General features: G+C 32.6%; 2 protein-coding genes across 2 annotated transcripts; both read right to left on the bottom strand.

The window, feature by feature from the left end:
- Window positions 1-1,294: 1,294 nt before the first annotated feature.
- Window positions 1,295-6,275, bottom strand: LOC136219032 (glucose-6-phosphate/phosphate translocator 1, chloroplastic-like). The gene is made up of 5 exons (XM_066006238.1): window positions 5,367-6,275; window positions 4,128-4,353; window positions 3,637-3,859; window positions 2,815-3,028; window positions 1,295-1,700 (listed from the first exon to the last, which is right to left on the bottom strand). The coding sequence occupies exons 1-5, from the start codon at window positions 5,868-5,870 to the stop codon at window positions 1,689-1,691; spliced, it is 1,179 nt and encodes a 392-aa protein (XP_065862310.1). The 5' UTR covers window positions 5,871-6,275; the 3' UTR covers window positions 1,295-1,688.
- A 7,661-nt stretch (window positions 6,276-13,936) lies between these two features.
- Window positions 13,937-16,210, bottom strand: LOC136220734 (FBD-associated F-box protein At4g10400-like). The gene is made up of 4 exons (XM_066008521.1): window positions 15,893-16,210; window positions 14,774-15,675; window positions 14,528-14,677; window positions 13,937-14,444 (listed from the first exon to the last, which is right to left on the bottom strand). Exons 2-4 carry the CDS (start codon window positions 15,668-15,670, stop codon window positions 14,130-14,132), a joined length of 1,362 nt encoding a protein of 453 aa, XP_065864593.1. The 5' UTR covers window positions 15,671-15,675; window positions 15,893-16,210; the 3' UTR covers window positions 13,937-14,129.
- Window positions 16,211-22,408: the final 6,198 nt, after the last annotated feature.

Below are 22,408 nucleotides of genomic sequence, written 5' to 3'. Positions count from 1 at the left end.
TAATTTTCTTTTCATTAAGATTGTATTCAGTACGATGTAGTACAATGTAATGTAAATTAAGTTGTAATGTAATGGAATAGAATAGTGATTCTATTACAATGTTTGGTTGGTAAATTTTTAAAAATATGGAATGTGACGATATGTGGAATGTGACTGTAACCTAAATCAAAGAGTAAAGCAGTGACGATAAAAGAGTGACGGCTTTAATTTGTAGTTTTATCCCAATAGTAAATAAAGATATATATTATTCGATACGTTCCTATGCTACTTCTTTTATTAATTATTCGATTCATGTATTTATTAGATGTAGTCTAAATAAAAGTCTAATTTTCCTTTAAAAAAATAAAAGTAAAATAAAGGTATAACATATTATATGTTTTTTTATTTTATTGTATGGACCAAATTGAATTGCAGGGTGAGTGAGAAGAAGCAATAGAGTACAGTAATAGTGTATGAAGTGACTGGATTTTCATTTTTGATATCTTCTCCACATTCCATCGATTCTTCTTGCTCTTTCCTCAATCTCAATCCGCGACGCCTCTGTATTACTCCCTCCGTTAAGGGTGGTTCAACAACGTTATTCAATCTCAATCCCTTTACCATTGTCGCTACTTATAGGTTGGTAAAACCCTAACCCTATTCTGATTTCATTCTCCCAAACATTTAACCTCCTAATCCTCGCTCACTCCTTCACCCGACCTTTCAATTTTCCTCTTCTCGTGTTGATCACCGATAACTTTAGCTATTCTATTCCATTTCAGAGAAATTACTTATGATTCTTTCCCCTAATTAATGCTTTAGATCTTGATAAATGATATCTACTTGTGTAATTTAGCGCGATGATCGAAATTAGAGTAGTAACCAAAGATTAATTGACAGGACTCTATTTCTCTTTCAATTTCATGCCTCCATTTCAATTGCTTTTTTAACTGGTTGTTTCTGACTGATGCCATTAAAGTGCCTGTTTTCTTCTTTTTTAATTTAGCACACTTTTTAATCTAACCTTAGATACATCTATCTCTCAATTAATCTGACCCTTTAGATAGATCATCTCTCAATTCAAACTTATGTACACTAGAACTCAAACTCAAAATTTAGCTTAAATGACTTAAACCCTTAAAGCACCCAAGCCAACCTTAATCAGTAATTTAGCACATTTTTATTTTGCTATAACACAAGTCTAATTTATTTAACATATAATATTTCATTTTTCACCAATAAATGCAGGAATTTAGTAAATCAATTATCAAGGACAAGTTTAACTATTTTACCATAGAAGAGGAAGATAAGATAATTAGACTTGCATAAGCATAAAAACCTTTTATTGTAAATTGATTCTGACAAATATATTGATAGAGAAGAGCTTAAAACGACCAAGTTTTGGACATTAATCCAATGTTTTATTGAAACATTTTCTACTTAAACTGATTAAATAGTAACATGCGTGTATATAATAATAAAAAGCGATTTCCACACTTATCATTTATTTAATTTTATTATCTACAACGAGACATTGTTGCTGGCTGATCCAACCAAAAACCAGCACTTGTGGATTTACCTTGTTAAACACGAAAACTACGGAACCCTAAGCCGAAATTGAACCCGAACCAGAACGATCCTTCATTCATTCCTCTACCATCATTTTATGTTACATCATTTCATGATGAAAATCTTCATTTTTCATTCCATTACTGTTTTGCCTGCAATTCCCAAAGCAACATTATTAATTATAAAATATACAATTAAACCATGTTTATTACCTAATCTTTTTTTTTTTTTTAATACTATTAAGTATTTATTTATATAAAGCATATTCCAAACATGTAGTCAACAGGAGGAATAAACTTTGAGAATCTATTGAGATCCTCTGGAAGTTAGGTAGTAGGCATAAAATAATAAAATAATGCCATTCGTAGACAATTATGCCTGATTTTCGGTCAAGAATAAGATTTGATGAAAAATTGAAGCAGAAAAGTTCAGATGTGTCAAAATTGAAACTACGGGGACCAAAATGATAAATCATGCAGAGTACATAGGCAAAATTTTAACTTTTCCTCTTCCGCAGCTCAAACTATCAACAGCAAATCATTCATGATAAGGAGGTGTTTGTTTAGGTAAAAAGACACCATGGAATGGGAATGAAAAAGAAATACTCCAATTGGTTATGTTTGGTTACTCATAATTAGTTATGGAATGGGAATAAAATTCCCATTAACCCATTCCCCTCTCCAACCCTGTTAATGAAGTTTGATTCCAATGAAAAAAATTAAAATTTATTTACCTCACATTATTTTACTAAAAAACAAAAATTCCCACGTTTTTCAAGTCAAGCAGCAGTTACTATATAAAATGAAAATGGTAGTTACCTCACCATGATTCTTATTTATTATTATAATGCAAATAATTTAATTTTTTATTTTATTTTTAGTAATCTAAAATCAATTGTATTCCGATTCCGGATTAAACCAAACAAAATAAATAAATATTCATTCCGATTCTGATTCCGTAGCATTCCGATTCCGATTCCAATTCCGATTCCGAAGTTTGAACCAAACGCCCCCTAAGACTGATCTATGGTTCTACTCAACCTACATCAAAAATCAGCCTTCTCCAATTTTCACCATTCAAAGTAAAACTAGAATTTGCCAAAACCGTTCCGGGAATAATATTTTCCTAAGCTACAGGTTTATTGATATATTCAATATAAATTATCTCATGTACTAAAGCTACAGGTTTATTGATATATTCAATATAAATTATCTCATGTACGTATACTACGTTTTTGGATCATAGTAATTAATAATAACATATTACCTGGGAATACAAGAAGGTTCCAAGGATAGCAATGGCAGCTCCGAGAGCATTGACTGGCCGGACAGGTGTGTGGAAAATAATAATGGAGGACACAATGACGGAGATACGTTTCATGGTGTTACCGATGCTAAATGTTAAGGGAGAGATCTCATCCAACGACATGTATGACACCTGGTTGTACAGATGATAGAACACACTTTGAGCCACCACCCACCTGTAAAACACAATAATAACCACCCGTAATAATTAGTTAAACATCATTACGAAACCAAAGAAGAATTGGAACATGCAATGCGGATACAATTCTAACACCGCATTGATTCAAAGGAAATCAGAGACTTGTGGGTTATTGCTCAATATCTAGGAAGCACCGGCACAGGTACACGTAAGAGTGCGGGTGCAGATGCGGCAAACAACAGTTTTAAAAAATATGAGGCGTGGGTATGGCAGGGACACTTATGTTAGAGTGTCAGGTGCTGTCTCTGGAGTGTCCAACACTAGTACGTTAACCTCCTAGAAGTGTGGTGCTTCTTAGCTAAATATTGAAAAAGATTATGAATTTAAGACTGCATTTTGTGACACGGACTTCAGATGTGTAAACTACAATTATGGACTTCTGAGAATAGGCCTTAACTTTAATTCATAAAGGGTAAAGAGAAAAGCATCTGAGTCTTCTTAATTTTGATCAATCAGACAAACTCTGGTAAATATAATCAAGATGCTGAATTCACTCCTCTACCATGTAAAAACCCATGCATAGAGAAAAAAATTGGGAACCGTAAATTACGACAAAGAACCAAGTTACAATTAAAACATAATTACCATATGAAATTGGGTCCAATCTGCGAGACGGCAGTTTTCCATCCTACTGCCCACATCTGTGGTCCCTCCACAGCAATAGCAAAAGGTGTAAGAATCAATAGAGACAACATAGAGAGGCAAGCGTAGTAGTTCATTCCGCTAACAGATTTCCCCTTCATCCCCTTCTTTGAAAATATGTTACGGAAAACAAATGCCAGGTTTGAGATCATCGCCCCCATAAAACCTGATACAAACAACTCACCGAGTTCATTACTCTGAACAAAATCCATTATGACATTTCAAAACCAACAACTTTCTCTTGCAACATAATAAATGCAGATATGCCAAACCAATGTCACATGACTTGCTAGAAACAAACAAATTGCTCAACGGACAAAGATATATAGAAGCAAACAAACTATTTGCAAAATTAAGTACAGTCTTTAAGCTTAATTACTGAAATAACAAAGGCTATGAAAGCTAATTGCCTGCATCACTTAATATAATCTTACCAATCATGTTGAAGTTGAGTTCGGTAACAGCAGCAAGCGCACAACCACCAATAATGGGAAGAAGGGATAGGTAAACCCCGGCAGGAAAGCTCTCACCCAAGAGGAACCTCGAAACCAAGACACTGAAAGCGGGTTCACCACTCTTAATGATGTGGGTAAATGACACAGCAACCTTTGACATGCTTACTGTTGCAGCCACATGTCCAATTGTATGTGCCACAGCAACCTTCAGAGAAAAACACTCATTTAAGAAATGACAAGAATAGCCCACAAATTGAAACACATCACGTTAAATTACCAAAAAACCAAGGCCTAATTTTTTGTTCAGATGACTAGGAAGAGTTTGGTTTGGGGAAAATCAGTTTATCCCTAACATTCCATGGACAAGTCTAATAGTAATTATCAACAGATTTCAATTTATTTGTAATTTTCATCTGTATTTACATCAAAAGGGCAAAGTTGAGCTAGGCAAAAACGGCAAGTGAGACATTGGAAAAGAAAAAGGTCATGGGTAAATCGAATTAAGGGTCAAAATGACCCTTAAACTTGACGGCCAGGATCAATTTAGCTCAAATTGAAGTTTAGGTATCAATTCAAACCCTCAAGTTGGCCAATTTCAACAAATTGACCCAATTTTTATAAATTTTTGGTGTTAAAACTAATTGTATTCAGGTCAATTTGTAAAAAATTGCTAACTTCAAGGCTGAGTTGATACCCAAACTTCAATTTGGCCTAAATTGATCCTGACTGCCAACTTTACGGACAATTTTGACCCTTAATTTGGGGTAAATTTGTGCTCAATTCTTTAAGAAAATAAAGATTCCAGACCAACTTCATGATTTGAAACAATAAATCTAAAACCAACAGATTAAGTTAAACAATTCACTATAATTCACTCAATTCACCATGAATTTTAGTTGCAGGGCAATTCATTAAATACCTATGGTGGCAGTATAATTAGAACAAACTAATTACCCTCCTTTTCTAACGCTTTTTCACAAACAACTAGTGTGCAATTTCAGAAATTAGCATAAGATATAAACTAAAAGATTATGAAATATCCCCCTCCACTCATTTTTTCTAGTTCTTATCAGCAACCAAACAAAAGGGCAATTTTCTGAAAATAATAGTAAGAAATATAAAACAATCAATTATGCAAACCCATACAAAAACATCACTATCCCATTATTTCCCTCACGGTTTATATCACAACAGAACAAAACCCCCAAATCAACTTACAGGAAACAGTGTCTTCCAAAATTCAAAATCAGTATTCGGTGTCTCTGCAATCCTCGTAGCCCACGAAACAAGCATGATAAGAGATCCACAAGCGAGAGAGAGCGTAGAAGTCAGCCATGGATACGGAAACGCATTCAACACCTTCTTGTTGTAAATATTGAAAACCACATTCAAAGCCCACCATGTAGCGAAGTAAATCCCAATTTTGACCTTCCTGGCAGCCTCTACTTTGGCCTCGGGACCATCGATCGGCTGCGATCGGTCTGCCTCGTATGCTTTGCATAGAATCAACGACTCCTTTTGCGGTTTCGAGAGAGTCAGAGACTCAATTGAGGAAACATGCAAGGGTTTTGAAAGTGAGAGAAGTGATTTTGAGCTCTTCTGGACTGGAAGAGACGGTAAAAACAAGGATCTCGCATTTGAAATTGGGGTTTTTCTGCGGAAAGTTATATCAGATCCATTGATCGTCGGAGTTAAAAGAGATTGCTTAATAGTGCAAATCATGATGCAAAAATTTGAACTAAATTCCAAAATCGAAATAAACAACCAATTATCAATTGAGATCAAAAGGAAAGAGAGCTCCAGAAGAAATATAAACAACAAAAAGCTAGTCTTTTTACGACTTTTCTATCTCCGAAAAGGTGAAAAAACCAAGATCTCAAGGAATTTTAAATAAAAACTAACAACCACAAAACTAAAAAAACACGAAGATCACCACCACGACTTCCTTCGGTTGATCCGAAGGACTCAAGTACTAAATATTAATATTTTCTCAAATTATTGTTAGGTGGCAAGAAAGAGAGGAGAGAGAAAGAGAGAGAGATGGCTTCGAAATCAAAGAGCTTTTCTTTTTATTTAAGTTCTCCTGCTCTGAAATCTCAGTCCAAAATATAAATCGATGCCACCAAAATCGTCATGTGAATTTATTTTCTTTTTTTTTTTATTATACTTTCCGAAGTAGACAGAAAGTAAAGTTTCTATAAGAAAGCTGGTTTTACGTGAGTTTATTGTTGCATCTTCTACGGCCGCGCCCACCGAAAGTTATTAGACCAGCCATTCAAGTCATGTAAAACTGATTACCATTTTATGCTTGTGGTCAAAGTCTTAAATTTTTTAGGATTAAGATGCAAAAATACCCCTAACGTTTTGAGTCAGGAGCAATTTTACCCCTAACATCTAAAATGGTACAATTTTGTCCCTAACGTTTGTAGCCAAGAGCAATTTTACCCCTAACGTTGGTAATTTGGGTCAATTTCAGACACAATTATAAAACACAGATATTTTTGTTCATTATTTTGCACCAATTGCATATCAATTCATTCTAAAAAAATGATTTCATGTTTTTTTGTAATTTAATAATAGAATTAGAGATTAATATTTATAAATTCGGTGAATTTTTTGAATTTTTTGAATTTTTTTTGTCTAATTCGTACAAAAGACAATATATTTTTTATTTAGTTTTTAGTTTTTTTCACATCCCAACATATGTTTATGATTTGTTACTGATAAAATGACGCACATGTGAAGTGTAGATGATAAGATTCATAACCGAGAAGACAGTTTTATGAATTATTTCTAAAATTGACCTAATTTATCAACGTTAGAGGTAAAATTGCTCTTGGCTACAAACGTTGGGGGTAAAATTGCACCATTTTACATGTTAGGGGTAAAATTGCTCCTGACCCAAAACGTTAGGGGTATTTTTGCACCTTAACCCTTTTATTGGTTTAATACCTCCTAACGCCCTCAACTTGTCCTTTTTTGGGTAAATTACACCCATGGCCACTAAACTTTATCCATTTTCACATTATGGTCACTCAACTTCATTTCTTTCTGGTATGGCCGCTGAACTTTATACTTTTTAACATCGGTGGCCACTCAATTTTAACCAACTTCTCAAAATGACATTTAACGACTGTTAACGACCTCAAAATGAAAATATTCAAGAATTAAAGTTGTTCAGAACGATACTTACCTTGAAACCACATTTTTTATTTTCGAAAATCACATTTTTTGGAGCTTTCTCTCTCTAAAAATTCACTTTCTCTTTCCTAACCAAACAACACCTAAATGACCTCAAAACGAAAATTTTCAAGAATTAAAGTTCCTTAAAATATTATTAACGCTTTGGATTTTTTATTTTTAGCCATCAATGGTCGTTTTGAGGCGTTAAGTGGCCACCGGTGTTAAAAAGTGTAAAGTTTAGTGGCCATACTGGGAAGAAATGAAGTTCAGTGGCTATAATGTGAAAATGGGTAAAGTTTAGTGGCCATGGGTGTAATTTACCCTCCTTTTTTACCACTTTGTGATTAATCTTTTAACCTCATAAACTCAACAATTATAATACATTTACCTCAAATTTTTTTTTACATAGCACTATTAGTGCGTTCTAAAATTACTTTGTTTTTGACAAAATAAAACTTAATTTGTCTTTTTTACTATGGATGATGGTAGACTTTAACAAAGTAAGTTCATCCAATGATAGTAAAAACAAAGTAAGACTTACTTTGTAAAAACAAAGTAAATATAATCTAACCCCACATATGTTAGTATTGCCAATATTATAAGGCATATATGTATCATATCATTGTAATGTAAATAAAAAGAGCTAAATATATTACTAGGGCCGATCTTAGATTTTGTTGGCCTAAGGCCGAGGTCCGTATTAATAATATAAATAAATAAATGAAATAAAAAAATCAATTATATAAAAAAATTATTTAAAATGATATATTTTTTATTACATTTAATAAGTGATTTAATAAAAACATACTATTTCATATAAAAAAAATTTATTTTATTTCGTTTGAACACCTTATTTTTCATACAAAACATTATTTACGAATATTTTTAGATGTAGAATCATTAAAAATAATGTGTACATCAATATATTCTAATATATTTCTCTCAATATATAAAATTGTTAAATTATTTAATCTTTCTTTTGATGTTGATTACCTCGAATAATTTGAGCTTAAAAAAATATATTTTAGTAGATAATATTTAAATAACAATATACTATTTTAATAAACTCAAAGTCATTTGTACCAATTTTATTTCTGGAAAAATAATCACATACATTAACATGCAAAAAATTAAAAATTATGTTTTGCGAGAGCTTATGAATTGTAATTATTGTTGGTGTAATTTTTGTGATTTTAGTTTATTTTAAATTTTTTTTATTTCTATCGTCTTTATCTTGTACCCAGTGTGATGTAATCTTTTTAGATGTAGAATTATTATTTATGTAATAGTTGCATTTTTAAAAATTTAGTTTCTTTATTTTTTCTAAATAAGTTACTCACCTTTTGGAACCATTGGATTATGGATTTCCACGAGAAAGCTACCATCATTTTCTCACATATTTATAGAGAAACAAACAAGTGTGTGGACTGGCTAGCAAAATCTGTCATACACAAAGATTGAGGGTTATATGTCTGACCGAACCCTCAGAAGATATTTGTCGCCTCCTATACACAGATTATATGTGTACTGTTGACTCGAGAATGATCTCTGAGATTCCTGATTAGTGTTCTTTTCTTTTTGCTGTGTGTTTTTTATAGTCATCTTTTGAATAATAATAAAAAACAATATCGTATATTATAATTATTAAATTGAGGAAATTGAAAAGTTGACCACTAAATATATAGGCTAAATGAAAAAAAAAAAATCAGAAAAATGAAAATGTAGTAATTTTTTTTTATTTAATTTGTTTTAGTATTTTGTAGTGAAGTGCAAAACAAACTCTTCAATTTGGTCAATAGTGAAGTTGTGGGGGCCCACGGCCATGGGGTTAGGTCATGTTAGGTTTAACCTAAAATTTCACTCTTGTTTTTCTTGTTTTCAGATAAATTTTTTGCGCATTTTATTGTAATAAAAAAATTACTTTAAAAAACATTGTAATCAACCCACCCCGAATCCTCTATAGGCGTCTTTTTTACTAATAATTTTAATTAAATTATAATATTAACCCCTTCATTATATCATTTATAAAAGGCTTAATATATTATTTGGCCCTCTAAACTTTCAAAGTGTCTCAATAGCTTCCTGAAATTGCATAAAATAGTCAGGGATGTAAGTAAGAAAATCTTTTTTCACATGTTTTAATCTATTTTGTGAAGTGTATAATAACATTTTAAGACACGGGCAACCTATCTTCCGCAATTGACTTACTTTTTTACAACCGAATGATTAATTGATTATATATTACTCAAGTTCAAGGGGCTAATTGAACATTTTATGTAAGTTCAGAAGGTCAATCAACCATTTTGGACAAGTTCAGAGGCAGATGATGTATTAAGCCTTTATAAAATTATTTTTAAAAGGTGTTGCTATATACCACCCCTATTTGCCTACTTACCGCCCTATTTTTACCATTTTGCCCCCACCCCTTTTTTCAAAATAAAACGAAAAAAAATTTTAACTTATTTTTTTGTCTTGGCGGGTCAGAGGCCCACCATTCCATAGGGAGTGGCGGGTCCGTGACCCGCCATTGTTGAAGAAGAAGCGGGCCGAAAGGCCCGCCCTTTATGTTTTAGCGGCGGGCCACGGACCCGCCACGACCAAAATACCATGGATTTCAAAATCCATGGTATTTTGGTCGTGGCGGGTCGAAAGGCCCGCCCCTTATAGTGGGGATGGTGGGTGCCAGACCCGCCATCCCGAGATCAGGGGTGGGCGTTTCGGCCCGCCAAGGGGATATCAGAGACTGGCGGGTCACGGACCCGCCTGTGTATAAGACATGGCGGGTCCGTCACCCGCTAGTCTCTATATAATGGCGGGTCCAAGACCTGCCGATACGATGTTGATGGCAGGATCCGGACCCGCCATCAATAAAAAAATTCAAAAATTTTTTATTTAACATAGGGGTGGAGGCAAAAATGATAAAAATGGGACGGTAAGTAGGAAAACAGGGTGGTATATTGCAACCCACTTTTTAAATGAGGTACTTTTCGAGCCTTGTTGCTATTTTAAATTAAAAAGTTTTAAATCATCATTTTCATATTGCTTGACTACTGCACCTATTTGAGTGTTTTTAAAAGCATCATTAAAACTCTGATGTTTTATTTTTTGGTTTATTAATTTATTAATTTTGTATTTGGATATATTAAGTCTCTCATCATTTATCTTTTATCTTATTAAACCTTTGATGACTAATAAAAGTAATTTTGAATATAAAATTCAGTTAACAGACTGTTATTCATTATACATACATTTGAAATTTGTATTTTTTTTCACTGTTTTAAAGCAGTTTTCGGATGTGTGATGTGGCTATAGGAAAACTGTACAAATTTTAATTCAAACTGTAATTTTTTTTAATAATTTCAAATACAGATAAAGTTAACAACGTATTTTTAACAGAATTAGATGTTCATAACTTACTAATTTGGTCATCAAGGGTTTAATGAGACCAAAAATAAAAGATCAGGGGCTTAATATATCTAAATAAAATATCAAGTAATTAATAAACCAAAAAATGAAAGATTTAGAGTCTAATGATGCTTTTTGCCTTTTTATTTTTGTAAAATTTATTATCTTATTTTTTTATAATTTATTCTATTATTTAATTCGAGCTCGTAATGTATTTTTAAATGAATCATTTTTCAATTAATTTTTTTTTACATATGCATATGTTTAGTTTAATTGTTAGTTGATAGTTATTATTAAATTATTATAGTTTGTTGTTAGCCGATTAATTATTGGTATTTGATAAAATTGTGATAAATTATTTTTTATTTGTATATAAAATGTTGAATATATACCTATTTTAAATTAATCAATAAAAAATTATAAAAAAATGTAATATATAAAATAATTAGAAAAAAGTTAAAAGTTAAAAATTAAAAATTTATTGAATAGAATAATTTTTTATTCTTTGACACTAATATTATAAAGATAAAAATGACCAGAATAAAGAGGTTCAACTCGTTGGGTGGTGTAGGCCGAAGGATGGAGTGGTTAAGTTGAACACGGATGGCTCCTGTCTCAACAATGGAAAGATCGCGACTGGAGACGTGCTCAGGGACGCGGGAGGTGTCTGGTTATCTGGATTCACCCATAACCTGGGTTTGGGCTCATCCTTTTCAGCGGAACTTTGGGGTATTCTTTCTGGAGTCAAGCTTGCCAGAAATCTGGGTATTAAAAGGCTTGCTGTGGAGTCTGATAATATGGAGGCTATTAGTATGATCTCTAATAATCATGCTTTTTGTCTTAGTAGCCAGAACCTTATCAAAGCAATAAGAAGTCTTGGCTCCTCCTTTGAGTCCTTAGAGTACAGCCACATCTACAGAGAACAAAATCGAATTGCGGATCGCTTGGCGGCGGCTGGACACGAGGGGATGTTAGATGTTTCCACCCTTTCTGATCCTTCTATCTATCTTTCTTCTCTCCTTTTAGAGCACAGAGTTGGGGTTAGCTTTCCTAGGCTGATCCCATGTTAGCTTTTGTCTCGGTGTTGGTTTGTTTTCTTTCCTGTTTCTACCAAAAAAAAAAAGATAAAAATGACGTTATAAAAAATTTGATTTGTGAAAATAAAAATGATATTTTTATCAAAATTAAATAAATACACCAGCATAGCTGGGATGTCCGCCGCATACCCTTCCTCGCTAACCAATCTTTAATAAAAATAAATAAATAAATACAAACAGTTTTTAATGAAAAGTTCTAGAATGAATTTTCGTAAAAGCTTCAAAGCACGGTTTTTACTTTAAAAAATTAATATTTTATAAATCTAATAAATACTATATTTTTTTTTTTATGGTTAGTAGTGAACATCAAAAAATGCTCCAAGAAGCTAAAATAAATATCCTTCAAATTCAAATTCCAAATCTCTAATTTAAACGGCAATAACCAATTAAATAACCTTAATTAGTTTTCTTGAAAGTATTTTTTTAACGTAAACTAATGTATAAATATCAACATCCATTAACTTATTCCTTAAAATTATTGTCACTGCAGCAAGTTGTAAGTTGTGAGAATGTACTGGAGATATTCGTTTATTCCATCCTAGTCCAAAAGCAGAGTTGGTGAATTCGAGAAATTCATTTTCTGTTTTTAATGGATCCACAATTTTCATTGGGAAAATATACATTTGGGTCACTGAATGTAACACAATTTAATAGTTAGGCTCATATCTTTTAATTTTAACTCATTTAACTTTTGTACTTTGTTGTTTATGTAAAAATATTTGAGAACTGTCAATTAACGGTAGAATTTCAGTACGGGGATTAAATATATATTAAAACTGAAGTAAGAATAAGATGGCTTACATAATAAATTATACCAAATATTCCAAATGAAGGTACATAGGTTAATTTCGCAAATTTAATAAACTGTAAGGACCATATATTAATTTTTCTATAATAATAAGGGTTAAGGTGTAAAAATACTCCTAAGGTTTTGGGTGAGGAGCAATTTTACCCCTAACGTCTAAAATGGTACAATTTTACCCCTAACGTTGATAAATTGGGTCAATTTCAGGAATAATTCATCAAACTGTCTCCTCGGTCATTAATTTTATCATCTAAACTTCACACATATGTCATTTTATCAGTAACAAATCACAAACATATGTTGGGATGTGAAAATAAAATAAAATATACCGTCTTTTTGCACGAATTAGACAAAAAAAATTTCAAAAAAATCACCGAATTTATAAATATTAATCTCCAATTCTATTATTAAATTATAAAAACATGAAATCCTTTTTTTAGAATGAATTGTTATGCAATTAGTGCAGAATAAAGAACAAAAATGTCGGTGTTTTATAATAGTGTCTGAAATTGACCCAATTTATCAACGTTAGGGGTAAAATTGCTCTTGGCTTCCATCGTTAGGGGTAAAATTGTACCATTTTAGACGTTAGGGGTAAAATTGCTCCTGACCCAAAACGTTAGGGGTATTTTTGCACCTTAACCCTAATAATAATAATAATAGAAAAATATGTACACAATAATGCAGATAATCTGACTAAATAGTAATAGAATAATTGTAATACTTATAATAAACATGTTTTAGACATGAATAAGGAAGAGCTTTTCATGCAATCTCTCACCAGTTTGAATGAGGGATATTAGCATATGATTAACCAGATAGATCCTCTCCCTACCGTAAACAAAGCTTTTTCCATGATTCTTAAAATTGAGAAGCAAAAAGAGATAGGTGAACGTGCGGCTAGATATCGAAGCCTAAATTCTCTTAAACGAACCCATTTGGTCCGTGATTTGCGGGATCAGACGTGATTACTGAAACGGGTGGATCATTAACCGTGTATTTTGAGACTTCATGAGCCAAGAACTTCAATATGGAGTCGTATTGACTAGTTTGGCTATAGTGGCGCCACATATTCTCTATTACCTGATGATGGTTCAAGTTTCGTAATTGCTACGTGATGAATTTATAAATCATGTGATAACTTAATTGTTTTGATATTCTGTACCGGACATGGTTTTTGCAAACAAACAAAAAGTAACCAATTCCATTTTGTATAAAATATAACACAAGTCCTGGAATGTATGGAAGATGTAGCTACCTAATTCCACATATGGACTGCTCAATTGATGATGAAGTTTGGTCATCAACATTTGAAATGCAGTTACCCTCTAAATATACCTATAATAATTAATTGGAATAATGTTATAAAAATTACAATACTTGCAGTTCCACAAAACCATGTGCCAGATCATAGCATTATCAAACTCCAGCTTAACTGGAAAATACTCAAAATAAAAAAACAAAAAAGGGAGGTGATTCCAAGTTCAAACTTTATGCAGTGAAAACAACTTCACAGTTGGTAGAAGCTCTTTCATAATTCAACATCTCTAACATAATCTTGTCGTCTTCCACCATCTTCTTTATTCTTGGTGTTTTACTAAAATCAAATCTCCGGATTATCAATTTGTCCATCACTTTCCCACACTCCAACAGATACTTCATAAAATATAACTCCTCTTCAAATCCAACAAAATTGCAAACTTCAACTGTCTTAACATTCATACTCAAACATTCTGGAACCAACTCCGGCCAATGCCAATCGAAGCGAAAGAAATCTAGTCCATCTGTTCTAAGCCCCAAAAGTCCCTAACAAGATATACATCTAAAACTTTAAGCATTCAAAACAGCTAATAAGATTTAGATATAAAATAAACCATATTATAACTTACAATAGGAAAGACAAGAACTTGCAGATTTGGAGTCCACTTAAGGAACTTCAGTACCGATTTCCAATCAAAGTCCCAACCAACATGAAGCTTCATTTCTTTAAGATTATTGAATGTAGGTATGGTACTATCCAGATCAATGATGCTCAGTTGCTATAAATTGATAAAACAAAATTCCAGGATTATACATAAAATCAGATCAGAATATAATTAAAACTGATCGATATTTATAATATAAACCATAAATACCTTCATAAAATGTTTGTTCAACTCTAAACTCCAAACATGGGAGATGGCATTAAAAAGGTTAATACTGAACCTACCATCTAATTCTGCCCAGATTAAGGAGGATAACAAATTCGCGGAGGAATTACCGAACACAACTGTATGTCGGAGGAACTCAAGACATGGAGTATTAATCTCAATCCTACAATCCTGTAGTTCAGAATAAATGCCCAATGTTTTCAATGAAGGGAAAGAAATATTCAAAACTCGAACAAAATCAACTTTTCCTAAAACAATAAGTAATTCTTCCAGGACTGGACAGCTAGACAAGAGCTTGTGCATTGAGGCATCATCCACAAGCAAAACGTGAACAAGATTGAGGACCCTAAGGGATGGAAAACAAACATAAGCGGGCAAGTTAAGGACAAAAGATCCATGAATTTTCAAGACCACTAATGATTTGCAAGTAAAAAGTCTCCATGGCAGTTGTTGAGCTGTTAAGGAATAATCAAATAGTTGCAGTTCTTTGATATTGCAAGTTATCAAAGCACAAATCCATGTATAGATGTTAGCAGAAAAATATTTTGTGTGGAAAATCATTGTACATTTTTGTAATATTGACCTTCCATGATAAAACATAGCTCTATCCACATAACTCTTGAAAATCAACGACTTTTGCTTGCGAAAGGCTAAATTGTCATAAGCAGTTAGGAACTCATCAGAAAAGTCAAGGTTTGAGGTTGATGTCCAAAGGTATTCCCATCTTTTTGAGAGAATGCTGGTTGCAATTGCTTCTTTTGTAGGCAGATGTGAAAGAATTCGAACTAGAATTTCATCAGGCAACTTGCTTATCCCATCTACACAGATATGATCACAATGCCGTTGATTTCTGGTCACTGGCAATGACAAAATTACATCCATTTAATCTGCGAAGAACAGAGCAGAGCAATTTCAAAAAGGAGAACACAGAAATTTGCAAACAAGGGGAAAAGGAGTTCATATATATAATTTTTGGGACTTAATAAGGAAATGAAAAGTAATTTGTTAATATTCCAGGATAAAGAGCTAATAAAGGGAGAAAAACAAAGATAATTTGCATGAAAAGCTTTGAAATTTAAAGAAAAAAACGCAAAGATGATGAACCTGGTAAAATGCACATCTTTGAGCAGAGTAGAATTAGGGTTTGCTAACGAATTGAAGTGGATTGATAACCATTGACAAGGAATTCAGGACCTTCACTTAACCAGCTCAAATCAAATGATGATAAGTTGGTCGTTTCAGACGGATCATGCTGTAATCGTTGGATATTCACTTAATTTACATGTCCGAAGCCCAAAAAAAAAAAAAAAAAAAAGAAGTCTAAACGAACTCTCCTCTTTCTTCCGAGGACTCTATGTACGTACAAAAAGAAGACCCTTAGGGACGTTTGGTCTGCCGGTTTTAGGAAAAGGCAAGAAAAATAAGAGGTTTCATTCTCTCTTTAGGGTTTGTTTTGCTAATTTACTTTTGGCAAAATTATAAAATTAGGTTAAATTGACATATTTAATCTATTTACTCAATCTATTACATATTTAGACTGTTTTTATGTAACTTTTTCAAAATACCCTCAATATGTTTGTAATTTTACGGCGCAGCTGTCTCCCTCCCGTCTGACTTCGTAGATTCTAGCATATGCGAAGCCTGCGAAACTAATATGCGAAGTCTGCGAAACTAATATTTGGTTTAGTTGATGATTTTAATTAGCATATGCGAAGCCTGCGAATCGAATGTTTGGTTTAGTTGATAATTTTAATTAGCATATGCGAAGTCTGGATTTGTTTTTAACAAAATTCGCTAAGTGGTATATAACAAAAAATGGCAAACAACAACAAATTCTAAGATTAAAATCATAATATTATCACAACATTATCAAAATATGCTAATTAGCAGACTTCGCATATTGCACAATATGCGAAGTGAGATGTAACGTTCAAATCATAACAATCGATCGTAAACGCCTTAATCCGCGGTGTTGCACGCTAGCTTTCATTTTCTATATCGCTCAACCTATTTCCCCTGATTCTTCTTCCGTATATAAATATCACTCAAAGCCAAAATTAACATTAATCAGAAATTGATACTCTCTATTTAAAAACATGGATTCATGGTATTGCTCTGCCGATCTCCGTCGGTGGCACTGCATTCCTAACCGAGTTATAGGGTCTTTATTTCGGGAAGTGGTTTAAAAAAGTGGTCATAGAAGTGGACTCCATTTCGGTGCTGAGTTTTATGACAGGACAGATTGCTTCTCATCATCCGCAGGCTTGGTTGATTGGAAGGTGTCAAGAGATGAGGATGTGGAATTGGGAGCTTCGTTTTGTTCATATTTACCGTGAAGGAAAAAAAGCAGCTGACTGGATAGCGAATTTCACAGGATCGTTCTCTTTGGGTCGTCACGAGTGTGATGTGCCTCCTGTAGGCCTCCAGGATATCCTCGAAGCTGATCGATTGGGTCGATCAACTCGCACAATGGATTCTCTTTAATTTTTGCTTTTGCTTTGTTGTTTTCTCTGGGCTAGGCCCTCCTTTCTTACCAAAAAAAAAAAAAAGTAAAAAGGGATTCAATGAATTACAACCACCAAATTAAGTCTATTAGCAACTATTAATGACCTTAATAGCTTAGGATGAAGACGAATGATAAATTAAGCTAGCAAGTAAGGAAATGAACACCATTGATAGCCGAGAAGGCCATGAAGCGGCAACGGGATTAGTCGGTCCGATAATGGAATTAAGGAAAAGTTAATATTTATTGATTTGCTCTTTAGTTTATGGAAATATAGAAATCAATTTGGATCCCATAGTTTCGTTTAGAAATGCAAATTACAGGAGAAAATGGCTGAAAATCATAAGAAAGAAGACAATGGAAGAAGAGGAGAGATGGAAGAAAATGACTGAATCGTGAAAAAGAAGACAATGGAATATGATGTAATAATTTAGGGTATTTTAGCCATTATATATATGAAAGGTTAATTTTTGACTTTTTGACCGGTCAAACTGATGAGGTGGCGTATTGACCGGTCATTTTTACCTACTATATACTATATTGGGAGGTCACATATAAGGTCGTACATTTTAGTGTGGCAAAATGAAGGTTGTACACCAAAGTATGGAATGAGACAAATGTTGTACATCATCGATAAAATTTATCCGAAGTTTGGGTGTTGAACAAAATTTGGCATGGCGAAAAATGTTCAGATGAACTGTCTTTCTATTTAATTAATTTATTTAATGGAAAATTAATCTTACTAAATTAAAATATGTTAATTACATTTAAAATCACTGTAATCACTTAAACGTTTTATAAAATTAATAATGAAAACTAATTTTATTTAATTATTAGTGAGATTTACTTCTCTAGTAACCACTATGAGATTTGTGAAGATTAAATCATATGCAAGCTGACATGTCAACTTTTCTATATAGTTGTTCTTCAAGAACCATTACCTTCACACGTCAGAAGATACTGCTAACGCGCCAAAGCATAATTAGAGGTTTTCAGAGTTCAGCTATTATATATATACTAGTCATGGATCCATGCGTTACACGAGATATGAAATTTTCTTATATTTTAAATAAAATAACCAATAATTATAAAATTAAATAAATTAAATTAATAATAATTTGATTTCTTTTAAAAAATTAATAAAATGAATTATCACTATTTAATATTTTTTTATATTGTTTATGATATGTTCTCAAATTGTTTATTTGGATATTTTTTTAAATAATAATATTTTAAAGAGTTTAATTAACAATAATTAAAATACAATGAAAGGTAAAAAAAAAAACTTATCTTTTATAATCAATTGTTTTTGGAAGAGATAGTTAAATTTATTTAATGGCTAGATTAATTTGAAAATATTAAAAAAAAAATACTTGAAAATAAATAGAGTTTTTTATTATTATTTTGAGTCAACTTCAAAATTGATAAAAAAAAAAGTATAATAATAGATGAATTAATTTTAAAAAAATTAAATCTACACTATAAAAATAGTGAAATCTAAAATTAGTTAATTTCTAACTTCAAAATATATTATGGATACCATGATACAATTTGTGTTTGGTCAAGATACAAACATTTTAAATTGACTTGTATTGTTTTATGATAATAATGAAAGATAGAATAAGCAAACGAATAAAATTTTAAAAAAACATGAATATTATATTTTTTAATAATAAGTTGGTTGTATTTCCTTTATATGATTTAAAATTTATTATATTAGTTTTATATAAATTTAAATATTTTTATAAGTTAAAATAAGTGGATGTTATTCTAATATTTTTATATTACATTGACCAAATTTCTTGAGAGATTAATAAAAAAAATTATCTTAACAATATTGTTTCAAGTTATATACTTTTATATTTCTTTAATGTTGGCATTACAAACGAATGTTTGATAAAATTAAAACCATCTAAATAGATAATGAAATATATACTTGTACTATTCCTCAATTCTATTTACATATTTTAAACTTGATTTTAGACGCATAACAACATAAAATGTATCTTTTATTTCAAAATAAAATAGGTAGCATCAGCAATAGTTATATAACGCACAAAATCCAACTTTCAATTAGATCTAGAAAAAACAAACATGTAGAAACGCCAAAAGGACAACAAAGTGACATTCTACCTATTTTTTTTTTTTTTACTACTTTGTTTGTTTTCCATCACAAAGTCTAACATGATGACCTATTAAACACCGATTTTATCTTATTGTCCTCTTCAAGTCAAATCATACCCAAAAGTGATAGATACTCAACAGTGGCGGAACTGGACCCGGGACTCAAAATTCACTCAGCCATATTGATTTATTATATTCATCTTTTTTTAACCTTATTAGCATTTATTATTATCTACTCATTTTCAATTTCTTTTCTCCTGAAAATGTTATCAAGACAGTAAGACAAAAAAAATTGTATGAAAAAAATCCATTTTAGGATTCACATGGATGAACAATCCAATTGATAAATCGAAAATCACTTTTCTTACCTATGTAGCAATTTTAACATATGATAACATCCATATATTATTCCAAGACCAATCCATAAAACTCCATAGAATTAAAGGACCGGGAAGGATATTTAGCCGTCGGCGCTGCCCAGAAGAAGCGTCTGATGGATGGCGTATGTGTCAAGTTATATGCCAAGTAGGATCCTAGGATTCAACGATATGACTTGAGAAGATCAGACATTAAGGATGGCAACAGGTAGGATACCTGCGGGTAGTGCCAATCCCAAACCCTTGACCGTTTATTTTTTAATTGCCCGTACTCTTCCCATTACCCTAACGGGAACCCTTACCCGTTAAGAATCAATAAATAAAAGAAAAAATATTACAAATTTAACAAAGTATAAATTTAATAAATCATCCATCTAAAAATTGAACAAATTGAACCTTAATCAATCAAAATAAAGTAGTTTAGTGGTATCACTTAATGCTTGAAGAATAAAATGTTGGTGTTCAAATTTCACATCTTACATCTATAACACAATAATATTTTTTAAGGTTAAATACAAATAATGGTTTGGCCGATTTGCGATGTAGTACCTGTTGCATTTTTTTTTTTTGCAAACACAACCTTGTGGTTGTCACCGTTAGCAAAATCAAGGCAAATGTATGGAAACTGTTAAGATGATGACGTGGCAAAGGGGTAATTTGGAAAAAACGAATTTTATTTTATGTTTTATTATTTTTCTTTCTCCCTCTCCTCTCTCCTTCTTCTTCCATCTTCTTCTTCTTCTTCTTCCATTGTTCTTCATCATCATCTTCTTCTTCCTCCTCATCCTCCTCCTCTTTTCTTCTTCTTCTTCTTCTTCTTCTTCTTCTTCTTCCTCCTCCATCTCTTCTTTTTCCTTTTTTTTCTTTTTTCTTTTTCTTTTTTTTAATTCTGGAAATTTTCAGACATTCACGTCTGGAATTTCCAGACATGATGATGAATCACGTTTGGGAATTTTAGAATTTTTAAAAAAAAAAAAGAAGAACAAGAAGAAAGGAGAAGAGAGGAGGAGGAAGAACAACAATGGAAGAAGAATGGAAAAAGGAGAGAGGAGGAGAGAGAGAAGGAAGAAGAAGAAGGTCAACTAAAAAAGTAAAAAAAACAAGTCAATTTTTTCCCCCGAAAATGCCCCTTTGATTTAACAGAATTTTGCCGTTGCCTTGATTTTGCTAACGGTGACAACCACATGGTTGTGTTTGCAAAAAAAAATACCACAGGTACCACATCGCAAATCGGCCAAACCATATGGTAGTTATTTATAATTAACCCTATTTTTTAATATATAAAAAAGTTATGACGGGTCACGGATACCCTAGAGTATCTTTCCATACCCGTCTCATTACCCTAACGGGTAATGGTTTTGATATCATACCCATCCAAACCCTTTTATACAGGGTACGGGTAGTCCCATTAGGGTTGGATAGTGCCAGATACCCGCGAGTAGAGTACCCGTTGCCATCCCCATTAGACATCTTAAATAGGCTCAAACTCGCCATATCTTGGGAGACCTGCCATCTAGCATCGATATGCCCAAAAGATGTCGGCGTCGTCTTCATGTATGAAAACCGAAGCCATTAATAACAAGTAATATCTCTATAAATGTGCTAACGATCATACTTGAATGAACATAGTAACCATCATTTATGTGACATTAACGGAGACTCTCTAGTTACCAAATTGATAGTTCCAACTATCCTAGTATAAATACCTTAGCCTGCCAAGCTATTGAGGTACACTTTCCAATACTATTCTTCGTGCTTTCAATTTATCATTTTTCTACACTTCACTGACTTTGGCATCAGAGTCCCCACGGCCGAACCCAACGTCATCCCCCCCACAGGTGGTGCTCCGATGTAAATTCAACCGAATGATATCAACATACAAAACCAAGAAATAATATGCAATACTCAATTTAGATTCCGTAGACTTCATGGGTTCCTGATCTCAACATTAAGATCTCTACATCCAATTCAATCAAACGAAAAGAAAAAATTTATTAAAACCTTAATTAAAATAAAGCATCATCAACCAGAGCTAATTAATTAAGAAATTAGAATCCTTATAGTACATTATATATATATATATATATATATGAAAAATAGATGAGGGAGAAATTTCCAAACTAATTAATAAGCAATTAAACTCAGAAGTTGATGCCCTTCTCACTGAGTTGCTGAAGACAAACAAGACTTGACATTGGTCCGAAGAATGCCAAAAAGCTTTCAAACAGCTCAAGCAAGCTATTTTGGAAGAACCGGTCATGGCGTTGGCCGACTATTCCAAACCGTTCGAAGTTCACACCGATGCCTCAGACTTTGCCATCGGAGGTGTCCTTATGCAGAATCATCAGTCGATTGCTTACGAAAGCCGTAAGCTAAACGACACCGAACGGAGATACACGGTGCAAGAAAAGTAGACCTGTCCACGGGCCCGGGTACCCGCCCGGCCCGTGTCCTTTGGGCCGGGTTTGGACAATGAAATTTACTCTTAGGCCCAGCCCGGCCCAGGCTCGCTAAAGCCCACCTATTTTTTGGGCGGGCTTGGGACATATGAAAATATCACGGACCGGCCCAGCCCGGCCCGCCTTATTAATATTAATTAAAAAAATTATATATTTA

Source organism: Euphorbia lathyris, chromosome 2, assembly GCF_963576675.1.
Source record: "Euphorbia lathyris chromosome 2, ddEupLath1.1, whole genome shotgun sequence".
NCBI classification, from domain to species: Eukaryota; Viridiplantae; Streptophyta; class Magnoliopsida; order Malpighiales; family Euphorbiaceae; genus Euphorbia; species Euphorbia lathyris.
The sequence above is the reverse complement of the archived record's forward strand: the minus strand, read 5'-3'. Positions and strand labels throughout refer to the sequence as shown.